Raw genomic sequence first — 26,303 nt, forward strand, 5'->3', positions numbered from 1 at the left:
AATTCAACTTCTGATAAATAACCACTTGGAGCAACAAAAAGCCCCTGTTCTCCCTTAAAAATCTTCCTTCTACCCCATGTCGCTACAACCATATTCCCTACCAAAATTGGACTACACCTTTTCTACTTTTCCAACTACCTTACAAAATCCCATTTCTTTCACCCAACCTTTGAAAGAAGAAACTTAATTCGATATTGCAAAAATAGTTTTGTAAAGGAAAGATGCCCTTGCATCCCAGAGACAAACCAAGAAAAGGCGAAACTAAAGAGAAAGTTCAAAAGGGTCCAATCCTGAAAGTTTGATAATTTCTGATCACATGACTCCAGACCTCTATGTCTCCCAGCCAAGATACATATCAGAAGAAGATACTCTATGGTCGGAATCTCTAAATTCATCAGATGATGAAATAATGGAAGATAGCTCTCAATCAAGCAATGATTCCACAACAAACTCTTCCGAAGATAACGATCCCCTAATATTTGTAAACCAACCAAGAGACCCAAAAATATCTGAAGTAGATAAGGAATAAGAAGGCATGTCAGATGAACCAATCCCAGAAAGAAGACATGAACCCATGGCGTCAAAACCAGTTGGAATGGGTTTCCTCACTTTCACCTTAGATGACGTGAAGGTTTCAAAATGGCCTTAAAAGATCAAAGATATCTATAATTGGATGGTGACCAAAAATTTGGTGGAACGAGAAAAGCATATCATCCTGTCAGAACTAACTTCATGGTTCTTAGGATTCCTCAGAGATTGGTGGAACTCACTTGGGATTCAAGAAAAAAAATACTTTCCTTACATCCCAGGATTTTGCCTTCAATATCAGGATCCTACATGAAGTTTTATGTGGAGATACTGGCCAAAGACAGGAGAAAATACGAAGACAACTCTTCGAGATGAAGTGTGTGTGATTCAAAATAAATGACATTGACAGGCATTTTCAAAATATGGCAATGATATACATTGAAATCGGCGGAGACATCAACCTAAAGAAAGCCTTTGTCTCTTTCAGTCAATAACAATCCTACAAGTTGCCTACATCAGTCAAGCTATTTTCGTCATATTAGATGACATTTGTACAAAGCACTCAGCCCTAAAGCAAATTATTCAACACAATCCAGTGCTTGACAAATCATGTCACAGATCCGATCTAATCACTGGATCAGGATGTTCCTGCCACACAACTAGGCGGCAGAAAGTACTCAGGAGGTTCAGACGGTCAAGAATTCCAGATGGAAAATCAAGGCTCAAGAGATACACAAAATATTTCAGACGTAGAAGATCAGGAAATTTTCACAAGAAAAACATATGCTTTATTTTCCACAAGATTGGACATTTCGCAAAAAATCATCCACAATCAAGAAGATCTGTCAAACTCCTTGAAGAGATTGAAGATTACACTAGAATTCATTTTGGAAAAGAGGAGGACCTTTAATCTATATTCTCTGTGGATGAAGAACCTAGTGAAGACACTTTATTCTCTCTCGATATCCATGAAGATCAAGGCTGATCACTACAAATTTTCAGAACCAGTGATCGAAGCCCGAGAGGAGATCAATGCTCTCGCAGTCGTTCCTCAAGTGGAACTCAGTGTCTATTCATCCAAATGGGATAAACCAACTCGAGTTATTGCTTTCATAGACACTTGAGCTGCTTCCTCACTCATAAATCCTATTGTTCTCCCTAAAGATCAATGGGTGCCGCACTTTAAGGATTTTAACACTGCATCAAATGGAATCTTGACCACAACTGTCATTACAAAGCACCCGGTCACAATTGAGTTCTTTCTAGGATTGAAGTATAGAACCAAGCTGCTAGGATCTGATGTACCAGGAAAGGATCTTATTATTGGATTCGACATTTACAGACAACTTAGAGATCAACTCCAGCTCAAGGCAAATGGGATAGCTTTTAAAAAGCAGTTCAGACCTTATTCTGATATTCCAAGGCTATTCTAAATCACCGACGACGAAAAAATCAAAGAGATTGAGCAAAATCTCACTGAGCATTCATGTGCTGAATCCCACAGGGATTTCATGAAGAAAAGGAAATGCCCGTTATGGAAAAATGAATAGTTTTTAGCAAGCCCCTTTTCAAGAAGAATAAAAATATCAATCCAACAAAAGCCAGTAATTCAGGCATGAATCCAGATCATCTTCAACTTGCAAAGAAAGAATGCGAGAACTTTTGGAATTTGATCTGATAGAGCCATCAGATTCACAATGGGCATGCAAAGCATTAATGTCAACAAAAGAGCTGAGCAGACAAGAGGAAAACTCAGGTTAGTTATTAACTACCAGCCACTTAACCACTTCCTCCAAGATGATAAATTTCATATCCCAAATAAACTAACTCTTTTCTCCTACTTAACCAAGGCCAAATATTTTTCCAAGTTTGATCTAAAATATGGATTTTGGCAATTGGGAATCCACCCTAAAGAAAGACACAAAACGGGATTTTACATCCCTGATCATCAATTCCAATGGAAAGTCATGCCCTTCAGGTTGAAAACTGCACCCTCATTGTTCCAAAAAGCAATGATAAAAATATTCCAGCACATCCCCCATACCTATTTAGTTTACATTGATGACATCCTGTTATTTAGTAATACATTAGAAGAACAAGTCAGCTTGCTTCTTTAATTTGAGGCATTGGTAACATTGTACGGAGTCATGCTTTCAGCAAAAAATGATGTTCTTGCTCAAAAGGAGATTGATTTTCTCGGAATGCATTTTGTCCAAGGTGAATACAATCTAGGTCCACATATATGTCAGGAATTACTCAAACTTCCGGTTGCCAACCTCACAACAAAGCAAATCCAACAGTTCTTGGGTGTAATAAATTATGTAAGAGATTTCAGCCCAAATATCTCTACATACATTTCACCGCTCACAGAAATGCTCAAGAAAAATGCTCCACTATGGGGAGAGAAAAAGAATGAAGAGTTCACAAAAATAAAGGAGATATATAAAAATGTCAAGTCTCTCTACATCCCTTCAGATGGTAAGAAGATACTACAAACTGATTTCTGCAATGAATATTGGAATGCCGTTCTATTTGAAGAAAAAGATGGCCAGAGAAAAATATGTGGATATACCAGCGGAAAGTTCAAAGATGCCGAGCAAAATTATCACTTCACTTTCAAGGAAATTCTTCCAGTAAATAATGGAATCAAGAAATTTAATTTTTTCCTAATATATAAAGAATTTCTTATAGAAATGGATATGAAGACCTTCCCAAAGATGATTCAGCTAAATGCAAAAATTATTCCCAATCCTCAGATTCTTAGGTGGGCTTAATAGTTCTCTCCATACAAGTTTCAAGTCAGGCACCTAAAAGGAAAGGATAATATTCTCACAGATTTTCTGTCTCGACCGGAATAATTTTTAAAAAGATTTTCCCTAGAAAAACTGAAGTCAAAGGAAAAGCAAATCAGTCACATCTTCATGCTTTCAAATATACAAGGAATAAGTTCATTGAAGCCAACATATCATCCACCAAAGATGTTCAACCTCATGGATCCCTTTGATCCGTTAATTATTATGGAAAGAAGAACTTATTATGAGCTCCAAGTTTTCCGGCAACATGGAGGATCCATTCTCAATCATATGGGGTCAATTAAGAATATTTGTTCCGCCATATATTCATAGCACAAGCCAAAGATTTTCCACAAGAACTATTATGGTTTTTCTAGTACATATGCCATTAGTATTATATTTTCATGGAATTCAAATGTAACGTCTTCAAAGATTTTGATAACATTGCACCAGCTCTTAAAGTATTTTTGCTATGGTTCAAACCTAGAAGATTTTGGATAAAATGTTTCAACAATTCCTACACAACAAAAGTATTCATGTTCCATACACCAGTAAAGATTATTAACAGAAAAGTCCAGGCACAAGCAGAGGCATCATTCTGGTGGAAATTTCCCATGTCTATTTTATCCATTGAAGAAGAATATAGTGAGGCACAAAAAATCCTTTTCTAGCAAAATTCCGAAAGAGATATGGCCAAAAGAATGGGCAAGCTGGAATTATACCAGCAATCATCCTCACTGGGAAAGATTCAGGGAAGCAGTAAAATAATATCAAACCCCATACGAGGTCATCCGAGAAAAGATCACTCACGACATCTTCAGATTAAGGTTGCAGATTACATCTCTCAATCCGAAGGAGAAGGAACATAGCGAAGAAAGACCATCAAGTTCCTAGCGGTACTACACAAGGTCTTTGAAAAGATGCCTAGAAGACAAACCCAGAAAATCAATGGAAGATAATTATCTAAATCCCTGTTAATCCCACCATAATCCTACATTACCTACCAAAAAACCCTACAAATTCATCTACCCATGCCAAGACAAATTTCCACATCTTTCCATACTATCCGGGCCCCACTTTCACATGCATCCACGTGCTTCCACATGCTTAATCACATGCAACACCTTACTTTCACATGCCATCACATGCTCTCGCGTACTTTCACCTGCTACACCATGTATATTTCACCTCTCACATATTTTCAGGAGCTTTCTAGTTGGGTTGCCTAAGGTCCCTCACATGCCAAAAGGGACCCACTTGTTCTTTCTTTTGAATGGATGGAAAGGCTGGTCCATGTATGAAAATAGAGTCAGAATACTCTATGAAAGTTAGATTATTGTAGTACAAAAATTTTCTACTAAAGTTTGTTATTGTACAAAAGTTTTCTGAGTTATGCAACTTGGCAAGCCGCACCTTATGGGTTGTTGAAGTCATCCTCTATGTCAAAAAACCTTTGCGATTATAAGCAAATTAACTGTTTGTGTAGCTTGGCAAGTTGTCCCTTATGGGTTGTTGAAGCCAGCCTCTTTGTAGGGAAACTTTCGGATATCTATGGTTGAGTTTTCTTTCTTGGAGTCTCTAGGTATGTTCCTTAGTTACCATCGGGACAACATTTACAATTATTACATACCTTAAAACGGTCCAAATTCTAGCCCACGATGCCGTGTTTCTCGAATCGGCCTCCAAATGCTCCAAATCTAACCGAAATCAGTATATTATCATCAATATACGCTAAAGGAACAAAGCCCAAGCGAAAATAATCAAATAAACTCAAGAATCCCGAAATTGCTCAAACCTGGCCCCTAGGCCCACATCTCAAAATCCAACCAAAGTCACAAAATCTGACAACCCCTTCAATTACGAGACTATCCATACTAGTTTCACTCAACTCCGACTTTGAATCGGCTTTCAAATCCCAAAATTCATTTTATGAAGTTCCACAATTTTTCCCAAATTTTCATCCCAAATCTCTACTCAAATGATGAATCCAACGTTCTAATTATGTATTTTAGCCAAAATTAAGTTAGAATCACTTACCCCGATGGTTTTCATGAAAAACCCCTTGTAAAATCGCCAAAGCCCGAGCTCTCTAGGTCAAAATATGAAATAAAATCCCAAATCTCCAAATTGTGATGTATTTATCTTTCTGCAAACTACACACGAAGGGCTACAACTTTTGTTATTGAATTATCTCAAAATTCCTTGTAGATCAAAAGATATAGGCTTCCGAAGTCAGACCAGTGAACCTGCAGATTCTTCCTCACTGCGGACCGTGGACCATTTTCTGCCTCAGTTGTAAACCCATGGCCTCAGCGGAATAACTTCAGCCTCAGAGGAAAGACTTCTGCCTCCAGCAAAGATTTAAGCATCAGAACCATTTTCTATGTTTAGGAATGTCCAGATTCGCTCAAAACTCACCAGAAACACACCCGAGGCCCCTGGACCTCAACCAAATGTACCAACACATCCGATAACATCATAAAAATTTATTCGAGCCTTTGAATTATTTAAAACAACAACAAAACACCAAATCCACATCGGGTTCTAGCCTAAGGACTTAGAAACATTCAAATTCCACAAACAATGCCAAAACCTATCAAATCAAGTCTAATTGACCCCAAATTATGCACACATGTCACAAATGACACTACGGACCTACTTTAACTCCCGGAATTCTATTCCGAATCCGATATAAAATTTTACATTGCCGATCGAAAATCGCCAAATTTTCAATTTCGCAAATTGAAGCCAAATTCTACCACAGACCTTTAAAATACAATCCGAACGTGCTCCTAAGTCCAAAATCACCTGATGGAGCTAACATAGTCGTCACAATTCAAATATGAGGTCAAATACTACAAGTCAAAACTTGGTCAAACCTTTCAAATTTTAAGCTTCAAACTGAGAACTGTTCTTTCAAATTCATTCCGATTACCCTGAAAATCAAAATCGATGATTTATATAAGTCATAATACATCACAGAGGGCTAGTAATGCCTGAGAACTGGTGGGCAAAGTGCAAAAGGTCAAAACGACTGGTCGGGTCATTAAAATTCCCCAAGTACTAGTAGTACAAATCATGAGCATCTAAGATTTAGATTTCTTTAAAAAAGCTTAATTGGAATAATTATCACATCTATTTGAAATTTAAATGAATAGAATTCCAATTTAGTGCTACCAAGGACTAGTGATAGTCATAACTGGAATGCATGTACATCATCAAATCCAGCTCCCGTCGTATGTAGTAACATCAACATCCAACATCTGCATGCAAGGTGCAAAAGTGTAGTATAAGTACAACCACCCACATGTACTCAATAAGTAACAAACATACCCTTAGGCTGAAAATAGTGATGAGATGGGACAAGGGTCAGAGGCCAACTCCAATAACCAGCAACAGTTCATAAGAATTAAATAAAGATGGTACAAGAAATAACTCAGCTAGTTCAAAGTTGCGGAAAATAGACATGCTTTTCAAGTATACAGTAGGTCCCAAATATTTCATCGAAAACCCTAAAAATATATGAGTATGTTTGAAAATTGTGATTTCCCCAAATTCCTTTCAACAATAAATAAGATGTTTCATTTTTTAGATAGCTTGAGGAAAATACATCTCTATGCCTACATGTCAATATACATGTGAAATCATCAATGTCACCAAAACCAGGTAGCAGAACGAAATGCACCTCTATGCATGTATCTCACGTACGCATTTTAAATGAAATGTATCTTATTGATGAACTCATTTACTCAATCTTTCAGAGTACTCAATCTCACTATCTCGTATTCTCACTCACTATGCTCAACAATCAGTCACTCAGTATTGAACAGGGCAGATCTAGCCCAAACATGATAGGTCCAGGGCATATCCAGCCCAAAACAAATGAACGGGGCAAATCTAGCCCCAAATACAAATAGACCAGGGCAGATCCATCCCAAATGTAAATAATTGCTAGCAGTTGCGGCCACTATGGACGTGCAGACACCAAAAGGGTCGATCCATCCCAAATGCTATAATAAGCCAAATCCTTGCATAAATCAATAAATACTACTGCAGCGTGCAACCCGATCCTACAAATACCACTAATAGCAGGCCCTCGGCCTGTCATGCTCAAAACTTGGGGAGGCGTGGCTAGCACCCGGTGTCGTGCTGGCCCGAGCGAAAAACTCTGTAACTCATAATCGTTTGACCACAACTAGAACATACATAAGTCGAGTTAGCTGGACTCATTCATTTTGTAAATATCATGGGCCCACATGGCCACAACTCATAATGTACAACTTGTAAGTGGGAAAATACTGTATCACTGAACCATTTTTCTTAAAAAATGAATACATATGGGTCGTCAAGGCCTTTGACACGATGACTCATAGAGTTGGCTGCACTCCGAATGAGGTGGATTCTTATTGATCCTTCGCTGAATGCCAATCTCATCTACTATTAAGGCTCGTCAAACTGATCATCTATACATGTAGGCATGAATGTAGCATCCCCAACAAAAGGACGTCAGACCAAATAATGTACTGAGTATGTAAGGCAGAACTGAAACATACGAATAGGTCAACATTAATCGAAGACATATAAAAATTAACCTGAATCTCTGAAGTGTCATCGTATATGCATACTTATCACACTTACATATATATAATGCTTCTCTTTGAGACTATTATCCGTATGTACGATGCTTGACTGCCCAACTAATCAGTAGTAACTGCCCAACCGGCCATCATACAGTGGTAAATATATGATTGTCCAACCGGTGGTAAATAATAATACATAACTGCCCAACCATCTGTAGTCCGGTGGTAAATGAATATTTGCCCAACCGGCTGTAGCATGGTGGTAAATGAAGATGCATGACTGCCCAACCAGCCGTAGTATAATGGTAAATGGATAACTGCCCAATCGGCCGTAGCTCGGTGGTAAATGCAGATGCATTAAAATACATGTATTACTATATTATGAACATTAATATATTTATCAAATACCTTAATAGGGAACTAGATACAGACTTAGAAATATTTTGAATTACATTTCATAGGAATGAATAACGTAGACATCCTTAACTTCTAAGAGTTGAACCTTTTATGGAATAACATTACGTTTACGTATCGTTACTTCGATCATGCCAAAAGAAAAAAGGATTAGCCTTAACATACCTGAAGTAGGAAAAAATCCGTATAATATTCTTGGGAAAGATTGCAACGTGCTTCCTTAGAATAACAAAATCCCATTGCTATTATGCTAAGAAGTCTCATATGAATTTTGTTTCAAGAAAAATCAAGTTACTGCCATTCCAAGTGATTGTTTGAATTGTTGAAGCATTTCTGCATCTTTTTACTTTGAAAAGAAGATGAAACGTCCATAAAGGGTTCTGAGAGGAACATATTATATATTCAATTAACAAACATCCTAAAATACAATCAATAGCAACAATTGTGGAATTTATTCGACCAAAGCATGTTTCACGTGTAATCAAGGCACCATATGTGTTATTACTCATCATGCACATTGGTGCCACCTTGGCCTAGCTTAGTGCCATGTGGCAGCACATAACAAAATCTTTATCCACTTAATCCTATTTAATACCATAATTATCCCCACAATTAATCAATTAACCACATAATTAAGAATTATCTCAAATTACTTAAAATATTACTAACTTTTAACACATCATGGTCATATGGTGTCATACAAAGTAAATACATACACTATTATTTCATTAAAACATCCATTTAAATATATATATATTGTCTCAACTTCTAATTTTCCTAATCTCATATAAAGAGTAAATATTTTCATACGCTTAGTTCTTAAAATGGTAAAATGATAACTTTCTTTGCTTGTGATAAAATAATTTCTATCTTTACAATAAAGAAAATCTCATAAACTTTCTCATATTATGAGTACAATTTAAAGCATATTTTGAAAGTAGTAATATTAATAACTATATAAAATTATATTTTTTTTCAAAATATTTTACAAAAATATTCCACTCAAAATACCATATCAAATGTATATAACTGTGTCAATGTTGTTAAAATAACGAGATATAACATCCTTCTCCTCTTTAGAATATTCATCCTCGAATGTTAACTATTAGACACTTACAAAAATATTTCCAAAGCCTCCTCTGTAAACTTAAAATAAAACCCAACCTTTGTTTGATGTCTGGACAGTTCACACCTTTTGTACTTGAGTATCTCATATCTTCTTCACCTTTACTTACTTATCTTTCAATCTCGCATCGTATCTTTTGTTTCTTGCATAACCTCCCTTCCACATAAGTAGAATTACATCTACACCTTAAAGCTCTATTGTGATTGCACCTCTAGTGCATAAAGAAATCGGTGGAAACTTTGTACTAGCTTCTTACGACATAGCTCTATGGCACGATCTCGAAACAAAAGAAGGGTAATATTTCCTAAATTTCCTATAGCCTCTCAATTATAAATATGGCGCGCAACACACCCATAAGTGACACTCTACTAGGCACGGCTTTGTATACTACCTTTGACACGACCCACTCTGATACCACTTTGTCATGCACCAAACCTAGGGAGGTGTGGCAGGCATCCGGTGTTGTGCTGGCCCGAGCGAACCACTCTATAACTCATGATCGTTTGACCGAAACTAGAACATACATAGGTCGAGTTAGCTGGACTCATTCCTTTTGTAACTATCATGGGCCCACATGGACACAACTCATAATGTATAATTTATATGTGGGAAAATGCTGTATCACTGAACCATTTTTCTTAAAACATAAATACATATGGGCTGTCAAGGCCACTGACATACTGTACAAAATGAACCTCAGTCTACGAAGCCTCTAAGATTATTTGATATCAAATAGGATAGGGCACCGGCCTACCCATAAGTCTGTAGCAAAACTCTGATACGATGACTCATAAACTCGGTTGCACTCCGAATGAGGTGGAGTCTTACCGATTCTTCGCTGAATGTGAATCACATATACTATTAAGGCTCGTGGAACTGATCATCTATATATACAGGCATGAATGCAACGTCCCCAATAAAAGAACATCAGTACAACTAATGTACTGAGTATGTAAGACAAAACTGAAACATAAGAATAAGTCAACATTAATTGAAGACATATAAAAATTAACCCGAATCTATGAAGTGCAATTGTATATGCATACTTATCATACTTACATATATATAATCCTTCTCTTTGAGACTATTATCCATATGTACAATGCATGACTGCCCAACTGATCTGTGGTAACTGCACGACCGGCTGTCGTACGGTGGTAAATATATTATTGCCCAACCGGTGGTAAATAATGATACATAACTGCCCAACAGGTGGTAACTTCCCGATCGGCCATAGTCCGGTGGTAAATGCATTTCTGCCCAACCGGTCATAGCATAGTGGTAAATGAAGATGCATGACTACCCAACCGACCGTAGCACGATAGTAAATGGATAATTTCCCAATCGGTCATAGCTCGGTAGTAAATGCATATGCATGAAGATGCATGTATTACTATATTATGAACATTAACATCTCTATCATATACCTGTCATGATGGCACCTTATCTCTACGACTAGGTAAGCCTAACAAATTTCGGAAACGAAATCAACAAAATAAAACTAGCCAAAATTGTAGAAAAATATCTAAATGAAACATTTAAGATGCCGCTCGGCATATACAATACAACTGTCAAACTGGAACTATATTTCCCAAAACCTGGAATCTCATAAAATCACAAGCTTTTGAATGTCTACTAATATCTAACTCCAGAATGTTTCACGTGTAATCAAGGCGCCATATGTGTTATGACTCATCATGCACATTGGAGCCACCCTGTCCTAGCTTAGTGCCATGTGGACCTTATAGAAAAAAATCTTTATCCACTTAATCTTATTTAGTATCATAATTATCTCCACAAATAATTAATTATCCACATAATTAAAACTTATCTCAACTTAATTAAAATACTACTGACTTTTAATACAATTTATATAACTTACCATAATGGTCATGTGATACCATACAAAATAAATACATACACTATTATGTCATTAAAACATCAAAGTATATATATATATTCTCTCAACTTCTAATATTTAGCTACTTTCCCTGTGTTTGTGAATTTATGTCCTGATCCCCTATTAACTACTTTTTCTGTATTTGTTTCTGCTATTTTGATTTGCCAGGATATTTTGTTTTGAGTTTCAGAGTGTTTTGGGACACTAAGTCCCTAAAAGAGAGCTTAAGCTTTAGAATTTGGACCGTAGTCGGATCGGTGTGAAGACGGCCTCGGAATGGAATTCCACTGGTTCCGTTAGCTTCGTTGGGTGATTTCGGGCTTAGGAGCGTGTTCGGATTGTGTTTTGGAGGTCCATAGCTTATTTAGGCTTGAAATGCCGAAAGTTGAATTTTTGAAGTTTCCAGTTTGGAGTAGCTCTGTGGTGTTTAATGTGACGTGCTTGAAAAATTTCAGGTCATTCGGGCAAGGTTTGATAGACATTTTCATCGAAAGCGTAATTTGAGAGTTTTTGGAGTTCTTAGGCTTGAATCCGATGTTAAATTGGTGTTTTGATATTGTTTTGAGCATTCCGAAGGTTGGAACAAGTTTGAATGATATTTTAAGATTAGTTGGCATGTTTGGTTGAGGTCCCGGGGGACTCAGGTGTGTTTCGGATGCCCAACGGGTCATTTTTGGAACTTAGAGAATTGCAAAAAAATTGCAGCAGGTCAATTCTGGTTTCCTTCTTCGCGTTCGCGAGTAGGGTCTCGCGTTAGTGATGAGAGCTGGGGCTGGTGAAGGTTTAATGCTTCGCGTTCGAGATGGTATTACGGCGCTCGCGAGACTGTGGGGTCTTGTACCTACGCGTTCACGAAGATAGTCCCGCATTCGCATAGGAGGAGGGAAGATGGTCATGACGTTCACGGCTTAAACATCACGTTTGCAAAAGAGGAAGACTGGCCAGTGGATTTTTGTGCATCGCGTTTGTGACTGGTGTCTCGCGTTCGCGAAGAAGAATACAACATAAATTTCAAAATCAAGGGTTTTGAGTTCATATCACAAAATTGAATTGGGAGCTCGGTAGGAGACAAATTTTAGAGATATTTGCGTAAGGAGTTTGCGGGTAATGATTCTTAACTACTTTTTGCCTATAACCCATTAAACTAAATATCAATTCATCATCTAATTTCGGATTTGGGGTGAGAAATTTGGGAAAAATTTGGAAAAGTTCATAGACCTAATTTTCGAGTTTTGATTGGAGATTTGACATTGGATTTGGATAATTTTGGGTATGATTGGACTCATGAGTGAATGAGAGTTCATAATCCATAACTATTACCCGATTCCGAGACGTGGGCTAAGGACATTTTGGTCATTTTACCTAATTTCACGTATTAGCTTAGAATTTATTTGTGGAATTAGTTACTTAAAGTTATATTTACATAATGCAATTGAATTGAATAGATTTAGTCCATTTGGAGTCGAGTACTCTGGCAAGAACGTGGTCTCGAGTTGATTTTGAGCCATTTCAAGGTAAATGACTTGCCTAACCTTGTGTGGGGAAATTCCCTGTCATGCCCCAACCTCGGGAGGCGCGACCGGCGCTCAATCGAGTGAACCCGATTGAGCAAGCCTTTTTAAACACTTTCTACCCAACTCATTATGATTAATAAAACCATGCTCTCGTTTATTTAGACAATAGGAAAGATCGTACATTCAACATTGTTAGTTCATTTTATAACACAAACCTTAAACCATAGATAAGTTTCCAAGATTTCATACAGTTACAACTTAGAAGAACTCACGTATAGAATTACAACGTAGTTCATTGACCCATCCAACACTCGTACATAACCCATACAAACGTCTGGGAGCCTCTAAAGATACAAAAGACAATTATGATGAAGCCGACAAAAAGGCCCCTGTTATACCTCAAAAGGAGTAATCTATAACAAAATACATATTGTATCACCCCTGGAAGAAAAGGGGCTCACCAAGGTTGCTGAGTGGAGGATGCTCCGCCATCTACGATCGACACTGTCTGCTATGGAGCCACCTACATCCATTAAAAGATGTAGCGCCCCCGGCAAAAGGTACGTTAGTACCATGGAATAGTACTAGTATGTATAACTAAACATCACCTCATTAGAAAGAACTATCATACAAGAATAAGGAATTCACAAGTATCAATCAAAAACTTTAAACGATCACCACATTATCAAATAAAAGAACCATATAACTGTCACATAATCTCCATAGCTTTAGGTTGGGGCATTTAATACTATTTATCATCATTCATAATACCACCCCTTTCTTGTGCGGTCTCCGATCACGATCCGATCAGCTAGGTTGCCTCATTTGAGACATGTATCTCAATCACCATCTCATTCTCATTTTCCAAATTCAATATCAGCACAATACCACCATGTGTGCGACATGGCGTCCGATCATGGCCCGATCGGCTAGGCCGTCTTCCCATGACATTGTTCCTTTTTCATTAATCATCTCACCTCAATCTTTATTACACATATATCAATTTGTGGGCACATGGGGCACAATTATCACATCATACTTGGAACTAGGCCACATTTCACATCATTTCCACTTTCAATGTTAACCTTGCAATTTAGGATAATAGGCACGTACAAGAGCAATTCAAGTTGTAAGCATATATAAGATTTCACATAGTTGGCATGACAATCTAACTTTTAATCTTGACTTGACGTCTAGGCATTTCAACACATGGCTCATATTCCTCGCACATCTTTAAATTATCAAGAATAGTATATTGAACACATTGAGGCACACCTTTCACGTATATATATAATTGCAAAACCAATTCATGTGAAATAACAATTAATTCATCAATCCAATTTCAATCTTACAACATTTGCATATACACCAACAGAGCTCAATTTCTAAAAAGAGGGGGTTTTAGCCATACATACCTCAATAGAGCTTTCCTTAAATTCTTATAAAATTCCGGAACTCTTATCAACTTCAATCTATTTTATGAGAATTACAAGTTGACCTAAAAATTACAGACATGATTAAGATTCTAGCTCATTTGATTATATTATCGAGCACTAAGTGTGCATTGTGATTTTAGGACCCTTTTGTGAGAGATTTTTATCATCTTACACCCTAGTTGCTATCTTTTAACTCACAATCTCCCCATACCCTATTATCATTTATGCATGCAAGATAATCAATCCTTATACCCATGAACCCACTTGTTAATCACATATTTTAATAGAAATTTCGAAATCATAGATTAGGGCACAAGTTCTTACCTCTTAGGGTGAAAGCCTAGAAATTTTACTTGATAATCTTCAAAGGATTGGGCAAGGATTGTAGTGACTTGGTGAGAGTTAGTTTCTCCCTCTAGAACTCCCTCTCTCACTCTTTTTGCAGTAAAATAGCATAAAAGAGGTATAATGGGGTGTTTTTAATGGGATGAGGTCAGGTTTTAAAAGCTAGGAAATAGGAGCCCCGACAAAATCTGTGATCGCACAATGGACATGCGTTCCGCAAAAGGGACCGCAAAATGGCCCCCAAAACATGAACAAACTGCCCAAGTATGCGATAAGAATGCGGTCTAGATACCTGTTTCTACGGTCGCATAATACACCGCAAAACTGCCTCTCGCAAAATTCCAAGGAGATTATGAGATTACTATGTGACCCGTATATTGACTATGCGATCGCATAATTGGCCTCATAGTTGACCTCAAGATTAACCATCAAACTGCCTTACTCTGTGGCGACTATGCGGTCCGCATAGCTATTATGCGACCACATAATGGAACGTAGAAATGCACTGTTCTAAAAGACATTATTCCTTAACTTTTTAATGCACAGATCAATCTAACACATATTTCTAACTTGGCACTATGAGATCTCGGGTGTTTAAGCAAAAATTTTCACGGGGCCTTACATCCTTCCCTACTTAAGATCATTCGTCCTTGAATGAGGATCAAGGTTCACTCATTAGTAATCCTTATGCCACCTTAGCTTTTCACATCATGAAACATATTCACAGCACCAAATTTGGCTAACTCCCTAAATTTCCAAAATTTTGCCAGAGTTTCCTTTGTAACTAGGCATATCCACCTGTTAGAGAGCCCCAGAAACATATCCTAACAGCATATACACAATCTATAGACATGACATAACTTGTAATGACACTAACCATGGCCGCACAAGCAATATATAACCAAAATAGAACAGTTTTACATAGACCAAATCAAAGGATACAAAGTTCTTAGTAACAAATTCATATAAGATATTACATGGCTATACAAACAAATGCGAGTACTTCCCTTTCATTTCTTCCTCGGCTTCCCAAGTGGCTTCCTCAACCTGCTGGTTCTGCCATAACACTTTCACAGAGGATATTTCTTTATTTCTCAATTTTCGTACTTGCCTGTCAAGAATGGTAACTTGAACTTCTTCATATGATATTTCTTAATTAACCTCAATAGTTTCAACTAGCACAATAGTGGATGGATCTCCCACTACCTTCTTCAATATAGACACATGGAAGACTGGGTGTACCAATGACATCTCAGATGGCACCTCGAGCTTGTATGCCACCTGACAAATCTGAATGGTTATATACGGTCCGACACACCTCGGACTCGATTTTCCTTTCTTTCCAAACTGCATGATACACTTCATGGGGGAAACCTTCAAAAATACCCACTCATCTTCTTTGAACTCTAAATCTCTGCGGTGAATGTCCGAATAAAACTTTTGGCAACTCTGAGCAGTTTTCATCCTTTCTTTAATAATTTTGACTTTCTCCATGGCCTAATGCACAAGGTCAGGCCCTATCAATTCAGCTTCTCCAACCTCGAACCACCCAATGGGAGACCTACATCTTCTACCATACAATGCCTCAAATGGTGCCATCTGGATACTAGCATGAAAGCTATTATTATAAGCAAACTCTATAAGAGGCAAATGATCATCCCAGCAACCTTTGAAATCAAGAACACAAGCACGTAACATGTCCTCAAGCGTCTGAATAGTCCACTCCGCTTGCCCGTCGGTCTGAGGGTGAAAAGCCGTGCTAAGATTACCTGCATACCCAAGCCTTGCTGAAATTTCTTCCAAAAGTTGGTCGTGAAGTGAGCCCCTCGATCTGAAATGATTGAAACTGGAGTGCCATGCAACCTAACTATTTCGTTGATATACAATTGAGCATACTATTCTGTTGTGTCGGTAGATTTGACTGGCAAGAAGTGCACTGATTTCGTGAGTCGATCCACGATTACCCAAGTTGAGTCGAACTTGTGCGGAGTGCGCGGTAACCCTACCACAAAATCTATGTTGATCATTTCCCATTTCCACAGTGGAATTTATATGTTTTAAACCAATCCACACGGCCTTTAATGTTCACCTTTCACTTGCTGACATTTCGGACATTTTGCCACAAAGTCCACCACATCCCTCTTCATGTTGTTCCACCAATAATCTTCCTTGAGATCATGATACATTTTTGTAGAACCTGGGTGCACGGAATACCTAGAAGTGTGAGCTTCTGCCATGATCTTTTCCCAAAGTCCGTCAATATCCGGAACACATAGGCGGTCATAGTACTGTAGGGTACCATCATCCATGCCAAAGGAAAAAGTTGTGGTCTTGTGTTTATGAATCCTCTATTTCAGTTGTGCTAACAATGGATCGTTGAATTGCTTCTCTTTCACTTCTGCCCGCGATGATTTAACCCTATTTTGCACGATCACTCCCCATTCGCTAGAGTCTGCAAGAAAAACTCCTAAACTAGCCAACTGGTGAACCTCCCTGGCCAATGGCCTCTGATACGCCTTCAAATGAGCCAAACTTCCCATAGATTTTCGACTAAGAGCATCCACCACAACATTAGCCTTTCCCGGGTGATAGAGAATATCAATGTCATAGTCCTTGAGCAACTCGAGCCATCTCATCTGTCTCAGATTCAACTCCTTTTTCTTGAAAATATATTGAAGGCTCTTGTGGTCCATAAACACATCCACATGGACCCGATCCAAATAATGTCGCCAAATCTTTAGTGCAAACACCACTGCCACAAGCTCTAAGTAATGGGTTGGATAGTTCTTTTCAAGATTCTTGAGTTGCCTAGAAGTGTAGGCTATAGCCTTGTCGTGTTGCATTAGCACACACCCAAGCCCGATCCTGGAAGCATTGCAATACACCACAAATACCTTTGTACCCTCTGGCAGGGTTAATATCGGTGTTGTTGTCAATCTTGATTTCAATTCCTGGAAACTCCTTTCACAAGCATTAGACCACTGGAACTTAACTACCTTCTACGTTAATTTAGTCAATGGAGAGGCAAGAGTAGAAAATCCCTCCACAAATCTTCTGTAGTACCTGGACAAACCCAAGAAACTACGAATCTCTGTTGGAGTGGTAGGTCTAGGCCAATTCCTTACTACTGCAATATTTTGAGGATCAACCATAATCCCTTCCTTGGAGACGACATGACCCAAGAACGTGAGAGATTCAAGCCAAAAATCACATTTCGAAAATTTTGCATACAGGTGATGTTGCTGAAGAGTCTGCAAAACTACCCTGAGATGGTCAGCATGGTCCTCCTGACTTCGAGAATACACAAGAATATCGTCGATGAACACTATCACAAAAGAGTCTAGAAAAGGCTTGAAGACTCGATTCATAAGATTCATGAAAGTTGCAGGGGCATTTGTTAGCCCGAAGGACATCACCAGAAATTCAAAGTGCCCATATTGGGTCTTGAAAGCTATTTTTGGAATATCTTGCTCCCTTACCTTCAATTGATTATATCCGGACTGCAAGTCAATTTTTGAGAAACACGTAGCACTTTGCAATTGGTCAAATAAGTCATCTATCCTTGGTAGAGGGTATTTATTTTGATTGTGACTTTGTTGAGTTGCCGGTAGTCAATACACATCCATAGAGACCCATTTTTCCTCCTTACAAACAAAACCGGTACACCCCATGGTGACATACTTCGCCAGATAAAACCCTTCTCTAGCAAATCCTTCAATTGTTCCTTTAGCTCTTTAAATTCTACCGGTGCCATTCTGTAAGGTGGAATTGATATAGGCTATGTGCCTGGCATCAAGTCGATCCCAAAATCAATCTTCCTGTCTAGTGGGATCCTAGGGAGATCATCTAGAAAGACATCCAAAAATTCATTCACAACTGGTATAGACTCAGGGTTAGGTGCCTCGGCATCGGTGTCCGTAACCTGAACTAAATGATAAATACGCCCCTTCTTGATCATCTTTGCGGCCTTAAGGTAAGAAATAAACCGACCTTTTGGAACTACATTATCTCCCTTCCATTCCACAATGGGCTCATTAGGAAATTCAAGCCTTATAGTTCTAATCCAACAATCAAGTTTGGCAAAACATGAATAAAGCCAATCCATCCCATTATTACATCAAAATCGACCGTCGCCAATTCAATAAGATCGGCCATGGTTTCCCTACCATGTGTCGTAACAACACAACCTCTATAAACTCGTGCAGCCGTAAAAGGCTCAACCACAGGAGTAGATACCGAGAATGGTTCGTGAAGCTGTTCTGGTTCTATCCCAAATTTCATAGAAACATAACGGGGTAACATAGGACAAGGTGGAACCAAGGTTAGTAAGTGCATACACATCATGAGATTGGACAGTCAAAATACCTGTAACAACATCTGGAGAAGCCTCAGCAGTATGGCGACCACTTATAGCATAAAACCGGCTGGGTCCTCCCAAACTCTACGCACCACCCCTAGTTGCACCATGCCCCGTGGGTGCTGGGGTACCTTGATCTGGAGAGAGGGTTGAAGATGTAGCAGCTACAAGGATGGATGGCCGTGTTGTTCCCCTACCCGCTCCCTAGCGGGATACACGACAATGCCTCTGAATATGGCCCCTCATCCCACATCCATAACATACGGGTAACTCCCTATCGCAAATCCCTGAGTGCATCTTCACGCACTTGGGGCACAGGGACCTCTACTGCTGTTGGGATCTCTGTCCTGACCGACCCCGCTGGTGGGAGCCCGTACTGCCCTGATTGGGCCTGAAACGACTCCACTGCTGCTGCTGGTTGGGCCCTGATGGCGGTGCATTGGCTGAAGACTATGCAACAGACTAGGACGACCCTGATGATCCTCCCCTGAAAGCTGATTTTCCCCCACATATTGCCCGTAGACCAGGCCTTGTTGTTACCCTCTCTCTCCATCCTGTTTTTTACTTTACGGTTCTCTGTGGCCTGAGAAAATGCCACCATCTTCCCATAATTCATGTCAAAATTCAATGCAGTTGCAGAAGCCTCATTAATAGTCAAAGGACTAAGGCCCTGAACAAACCGGCGTATCTTGGCCTCCATTGTGGGAAACATGTGAATAGCATACTTGGACAGGCGGGCAAACTCCATGTGGTACTCCCACTCACTCCTTCTACCTTGCTTTAGATTCTCAAATTTTGCTACGCGGGCTGCCCTTGTCTTAGCAGGCAGTAAATGATCTACAAAGGCATCGGCAAAATCGCTCCACCTCGCCGGAGGGCTCCCTTACTTGCAGGAATCTTCTCACAACTCAAACCATAAATAGGACACCCCTTTCAGACGGTAGGCAGCCAACTCTACTCCCTCTATTTTAGTTGCACGCATAACCCTGAGGGTCTTGTGCATCTCATCAATAAAATCCTGAGGGTCCTCTTCTGGATTTGCACTCGTAAACACTGGAGGGTCTAACTGAAGGAATCTGTTCACCTTGGAATTGGTGGAATCCCCTTGATGGCTAGATGAACTGGGTGCAGCATTTGACCTCTAGGCCTGAGAGGCCACTAACTGAGTTATCATCTGGATAGCTCCCTTAAGATCCCCATCAGAAATAGCGAAACCGGAAATTGGGGCTAGAGGCAGAACATGCATATCGGTAGGAGAGATGGTGTTACCCTCCATATAGGTAGAACTGAGGTAGTCTGCTATGGAGTAGAAGAATCAGGCAGGGTAATAGCAGGGCAATTATCCTCACCCGCAGTATCAAGTAGTGAATCATCAGCAACTTCTTAGGTGGCATTGGCATCTTGTCCAATTCTCACATCCCGTTATAACGCACGATATAGAACAACAATGAAAGATAATTTTCCTAAATTTCCATGTAGCCCCCTACTTATAGATGTGGTCGACAACACACCTATAAGAAGGGCTCTACTAGACATGACTCTGAGACATTCTAGGACGCTTTAAAACCTTAGGCTCTAATACTAAGTTTGTCATGCCCCAACATCGGGAGGCTCGACCGACACTAAATCGAGTGAACTCGACAAAGGAAGCATTTTTGAACACTTTCTACCCAACTCAATATGATTAAGGAAACCATGCTTTCGTTTATTAAGACAATAGGAAAGATCATACATTCAACATAATTAGTTCATTTTATAACACAAACCTTAAACCATGGCTAAGTTTCCAAGATTTCATACAGTTACAGCTTAGAAGAACTAGGGTTTAGAATTACAACGTAGTTCATTGACCCATCCAACACCCGTAAATAACCCATACAAATGTCTGCGGAGCCAGTAAAGATACAAAAGATAGTTATGATGATGCCGGTAACAAGTCCCCGACTATACCTCAAAAGTAGTAATCTATAACAAAATACATACTGCATCACCCTTGGAAGAAAAGAGGCTCATCAAGGTTGCTGAGTGGATGATGCTACGCTATCTACAATCGGCAGTGTCTGCTACGGAGCCACCTACATCCATTGAAAGATGCAGCACCCCCGGTAAAAGGGACGTTAGTACTATTGTCGCGCCCCCTTTTTCTAAAGGCAAAATCGGGTTCATGACATTTGGGAAGACAAATCGTTCCCTATTGGGAATTGTTTTTTTTTTGGGTTGAAGAGTCGCCACCTAATGATTAAAGTGCATTAGGGCACTAAAGAAGAGTTCGAGTTGGAAAACAAGAGTTCGGGTAAGGGCTAGAAATTATCTCGAGGGTAAGGTGTTAGGCACCCCCAAAGATCCAGTAGTGTGGTTCTCGGCCATGTTATAATTGTGACTTTAACTAACAAGTAAGCAAATAAAGGTCTTAAATAGAAGGGGATTTACACATAATGTTGCAAGTGAATTAAAAGTTTGAAGAAAGATAAAGAAAACAAAAATCTTAAGCAAATAGTCTTGACAGCTAAAAAAAGGGATAACAAGTAAAGGGGAAGGGGTCCTAGGTTTACAAACAATATGGATCACATCAATGCAATACCTGGCAATCACTCCTCAGAAGAGGGGTCGCACGTGGTATTAGTGCACCCGTCATCATATCTATATCTACCCTTTCCCACCCTGTTAAGGTATTAAAGACGGAATAGTATCGTTGCTTACTGCATGCTATTACCCGTCCCAATCCTATCAGTCCCATAGGCATTTGGGACTACTAGTCCTAAAGGGAGGGAGGTTGGTTTCTAAGATGAGAATGCAGAAATCAGATGCGAATGTAGAAAAACTTATAGGCATGGTTTCTAAGATGAGAATTCAGAAATCAAAAAATCTTATAGGCATGGTTTCTAAGATGAGAATGCAGAAATCAGAAAATCTTATAGGAATGAGTTCTAAGATGGGAATGAAGAAATCAAAAAATCCTATAAGCAAGTTTTCTACCCTTTGCATACATTCACCCCCATCCCTTTTCACTAGCCAACCCCAATAGTTATTACAAATTATTACATACCCGAATGAATCAAAAATAAAGTAAACATTACATCAGAAATTCCAGCTACAACTAATTAGCCTAATTCAGACTCAAAGTCCAACAATATGAGATAAACCAACTTCCACGATCAGATTTCCAAAAGCCTTTCACATGTTTGGGATATGTCAAAGTTCCCAAGAGTCTCAAAGGGCCCGCGGCATTGCTTACACCCCAAACACATTGTAGAATTAAGATCATAGTGCAGTATGGAAGTGCCAACTCTCAGATGTCCAAGTTTAGAGGGAACTCAAGGTCCCAAAGCAAGGCTCATAAGAGGGGGGGCAGAACTTAAGAGACTAAGAATAAGTGTAAGTGCATAAGGGAATTAGGGGAAAGCCATGGCAGGCTAGTGGTCATGCTATGCAATTGGGAATGCTGGCACACCCCCGACCAGCCTGTTAGCCAAATCTTAAGAGTTAGGATCCATTGTGGATCAGGTTATGACCCGAGCAGTAATTTGAATACTGCCAGCACATGAGCCTTAACTCAAATACATAGAAGGCAATAGGGTGTAGGGATTAATAATGGAAACAAGTGCAGGGAAAGAACATACATAGCATAAATCATTGAACATGAGCAGCAAAGTAAATAGGATTGCAGAAGACTGTTAATAAGCACATAGGGGTGAGGCAGAAACGTTAAATAAGAACATTCCAGTTTCAGGGGAAAACAAGTAAAAATAGTAGCCTTAGAAAACTCCAAGTTGCAAGCCAAGCAATTCCAAAAGATCTCAAGCAAAAACAGAGTGTTGAAAGAGTATTGAATTCAAAGCAATATTGCAAGTGTGCAAGTATTGAATTGGAGTTAAGGACTGGTAGTGTGTAGATCATGTCAACTGAAGGTGTAAGGTGTCTTAAAAGTGAAGAAGGGAAGTCCCTTTTATAGTGTAGAAAGAAAGTAAGAAAGGCAAGGAAATATCATTGAAATGAACCTCCCTCTGGTGAAGGGATTATGATTTCAATGGAAAAATTAGTTAAGGAAAGAAGTTTTAATTAAAACTTTTTCAAAGTAGCACAAAAGAGGTAAGTACGTAGAAGTTATTTAAGGAAAACAATCAACGGAATACGGTTTGTGCCAAATATGTCAAGGGAATTAATCAAACAGCCAGGAAACCAAAATTACAATTTCAATTCGAATGAACCAATTCAAGAAAGGTAAAAGAGGTTCAATCGAAGAAAAATCAGTGACAATTCATCAGCCTTATTAAAGGGATTTCAGAATCAATCACTTAATTGGTGAAAACTTTTGAAAGAGGAATTTCTCATATATAAAGCACACAGATCAAGCAAAAGGAATCGTCAGGTTTCTTAGAAAAAGAGTCTAACATTGAAAGTCTTAGAGCCACAAGCAAAAGGGATTCGAGTTCAGTTACAGACTCATAGTGAGCCTGAAAGACTAGGGTCCCTAATACCACTTGCCAAAGAAACCCCCAAATCTAGGGTTTCAAATTGACTCAGACAATGGATATGAGAAGGTAGGCCACTTGAGAGGGGCTCAGAAGTCTTTTCCAATGACTTATGAGAGAGAAACACACACGATAGAGAGAACACTGATTCAAAGTCATGAGAACATGCTCGAGAAAACTTGGAGTTTAAACAAGTTCAGAAGAAAGAGATGATACGAGCTTTAAACAAATGTATATGAAATATGTTTAGCAGGAACACAAACAAAACTCAGTAAAGTGAACAAAATCAAATAACTCAACCATAAACACATATAGCAAAAAATAAGGTTTAACAACACGGATTAAAATGAGAGCATAAGAGTGTGACAGCAAAAAAATAGAAGAGTCTCGCATAATAGAAAAGAAATAAGAGAGCAAACTCATGCGTAGGAGAAAAGAAAGCATACGAGCCTAACATAGATAAACACACATAAAGAAAGAACGGAAAGAATTAGAAAGATATTTGAAGAAACTTTTTCAGAAACCCTAAAATCAAAATTCAACGATTTTAAAAAGGAAGTTTGGGGAAAACCTTTAAAATGTCAAATAAAGCCCAGACATATTACAGATCTAAGAAAATAGGCGGGTACAGAACCTCAAGCGGCTTAGAGTTGCAGAGAAAACCCTAGCAATGAGAAAGGTCTTGAGGTAAGTCAGATCCTGAGTCGAAAAGACTCATATTGCTTAAACACGCCGGGAGAAGCCATAGATCTACATATCTGAGAAGGATCTAAAGAAGGCCATTGAAGTCGGGCTTCAAACCTTAAATAGCTTAGGTCTGATGGTGAGAAAGGATCAGTACAGACCGTCCATGGCCGGAGACGCCATGGATTCCGATGGAAACATGGTGAGATAAGGTGCGAAACGATTAGGGTGTTGGAGAGGTTAGAGAGAGTTTGAGAGATGAAGAGGGTTCAAAGGCGGCTTCTCGGTGAAATGAATTAGGTTAAGGGTGGTTTGGGAATTAAAAAACGAAAGGGGAGTTTATGACCGTTGATCAAAATGATCAACAGCCTGGATCAAAAAGGAGCCGGGTGGGTTTTTAAATCGAGTCAGGGGTAGGGTAATTTGGGGATTGGGCTGGTTTAATTTGGGGGAGGAATTGGGTCAAATTGAGGGCCAAAATTGAAAGGTGAAAGGGCTGTAATTGAAATAGAAATGGGCTAAGTGTTAAATAGCCTATCTTCCCTTTTATTTTATAAAAGTAGTAATAATAATTTTAAAAGTAAATTAAAACACTGAGCCAACAAATACTATATAAATATTAATTTAAAAATACTTGAAATAATTTTATAATGATAAAATGCTACTAATCGTAAAATAGGCTATAATTGCAATTACATGCAATTTAGCTTAAAAATACCAAATAGATTTGTAAAAAATATACAAAAATCACCTTAATTATATTTTGGTGTAAATATGCGAATCAAATAAGTTATTCACCAAAATCATAATCTTTGGAATAATTATTGGATTTTGTACTGCTAAAAATAGACAATAAATTGATTTTAAAATCTTAAAAATTAGAAAAAAAAAATACCAAAACTCTTGGGCATGCTTATATATGTGTGTACCTGCTATTTTGAAATTATTTTGTATATAAAAATACATAGGAAAAAATTGGGTATCAATAGATGCCCCTCTTTACCCGGGAAGGATGAAAGAGTTGTCGGGTAAGATATGATGGCCAATTTTGACCGAATGAAACGATTTTGAAGAGTTTTGACCAAGATCTGGTTTCTGAGCTTCTTACATATCCCTGACATTACAGGAATCAGGCCATATGTAGTTCGGGATCCATCGGCGGAGTATGCCGATGGAGATTTTCAAAAAGCGTACGCAATGTTCAGGTTGAGAAAGGATGGTCAGAGTCTGATAGGCTGCGGGAACTGGAGCGGGATCGCTCCTGCTGAGACGGCCGTTGCTAGCCAGTGTACCTACAAATGAACAATACCAGCATATATATATTGTGCATAAATTTAAACGTGATGCAAGTTCCCGTTGGACCGTGAATGCTATCTTTGGACAGTTAGGATGATGTCCTCGGACCATGATGACCTAGGCCATGAAGCGTATGATAAAGGATTCACAGGCTATGAAATGATATTCTTGGGCTATGAGGATGATGCCTCCGAACCATGATGCCTTTGAATAATGATATGCAAAAGATAAAATGGGGTCCTCAGGCCATGGCATGGCGTTCTCGGGCTATGAAAATGGTGCCTCTGAACAATGACGCCTTTGGACAATTTGGCGATCTTTCAGCCCATGAAAATGCAGAACGTGGCGATCTTTCAGCCGATGCAAGACATAAATAAAGGGTGGCGGTATTTCAGCAAGGCAAGAGAAATAAGAGTGGCGATATTTCAGCCATGCAAGAGAAATAAGGTGGCAGTATTTTAGCCATGCAGATGGAGGTAGAGATTAACCTCGGAAGGGAGAATGGTAGCCTTATTCAATGCAAGAGATGAACATGGAGGTAGAGCTTAACCTCAGAAGGTAGAAAGGTAGCCTTATGTAATGCAGAAAATGCAAATGGGGACAGAGCTTAGTCTCAGAAGGCAGAAAGGTAGCCTTATGCAATGCAGAAGATGCAGATGGAGGTAGAGCTTAACCTCGGAAGGCAGAAAGGTAGCCTTATGCAATGCAGAAAATGCAGGTGGAGACAGAGCTTAGTCTCGGAAGGCATAAAGGTAGCCATATGCAATGTAGAAAATGCATATGGAGACAGAGCTTAGTCTCAAAAGGGCAGAAAGGTAGTCTTATTCAATGTAGAAAATGCAGATGGAGATAGAGCTTA

General features: G+C 38.9%; 1 protein-coding gene across 1 annotated transcript; it reads left to right on the forward strand.

The window, feature by feature from the left end:
* The first annotated feature begins 2,178 nt into the window (after positions 1 to 2,178).
* Positions 2,179 to 3,302, forward strand: LOC142162142 (putative mitochondrial protein AtMg00860). The gene is made up of 2 exons (XM_075218458.1): positions 2,179 to 2,284; positions 2,686 to 3,302. Exons 1-2 carry the CDS (start codon positions 2,179 to 2,181, stop codon positions 3,300 to 3,302), a joined length of 723 nt encoding a protein of 240 aa, XP_075074559.1.
* Positions 3,303 to 26,303: the final 23,001 nt, after the last annotated feature.

Source organism: Nicotiana tabacum, chromosome 7, assembly GCF_000715075.1.
Source record: "Nicotiana tabacum cultivar K326 chromosome 7, ASM71507v2, whole genome shotgun sequence".
NCBI lineage: Eukaryota > Viridiplantae > Streptophyta > Magnoliopsida > Solanales > Solanaceae > Nicotiana > Nicotiana tabacum.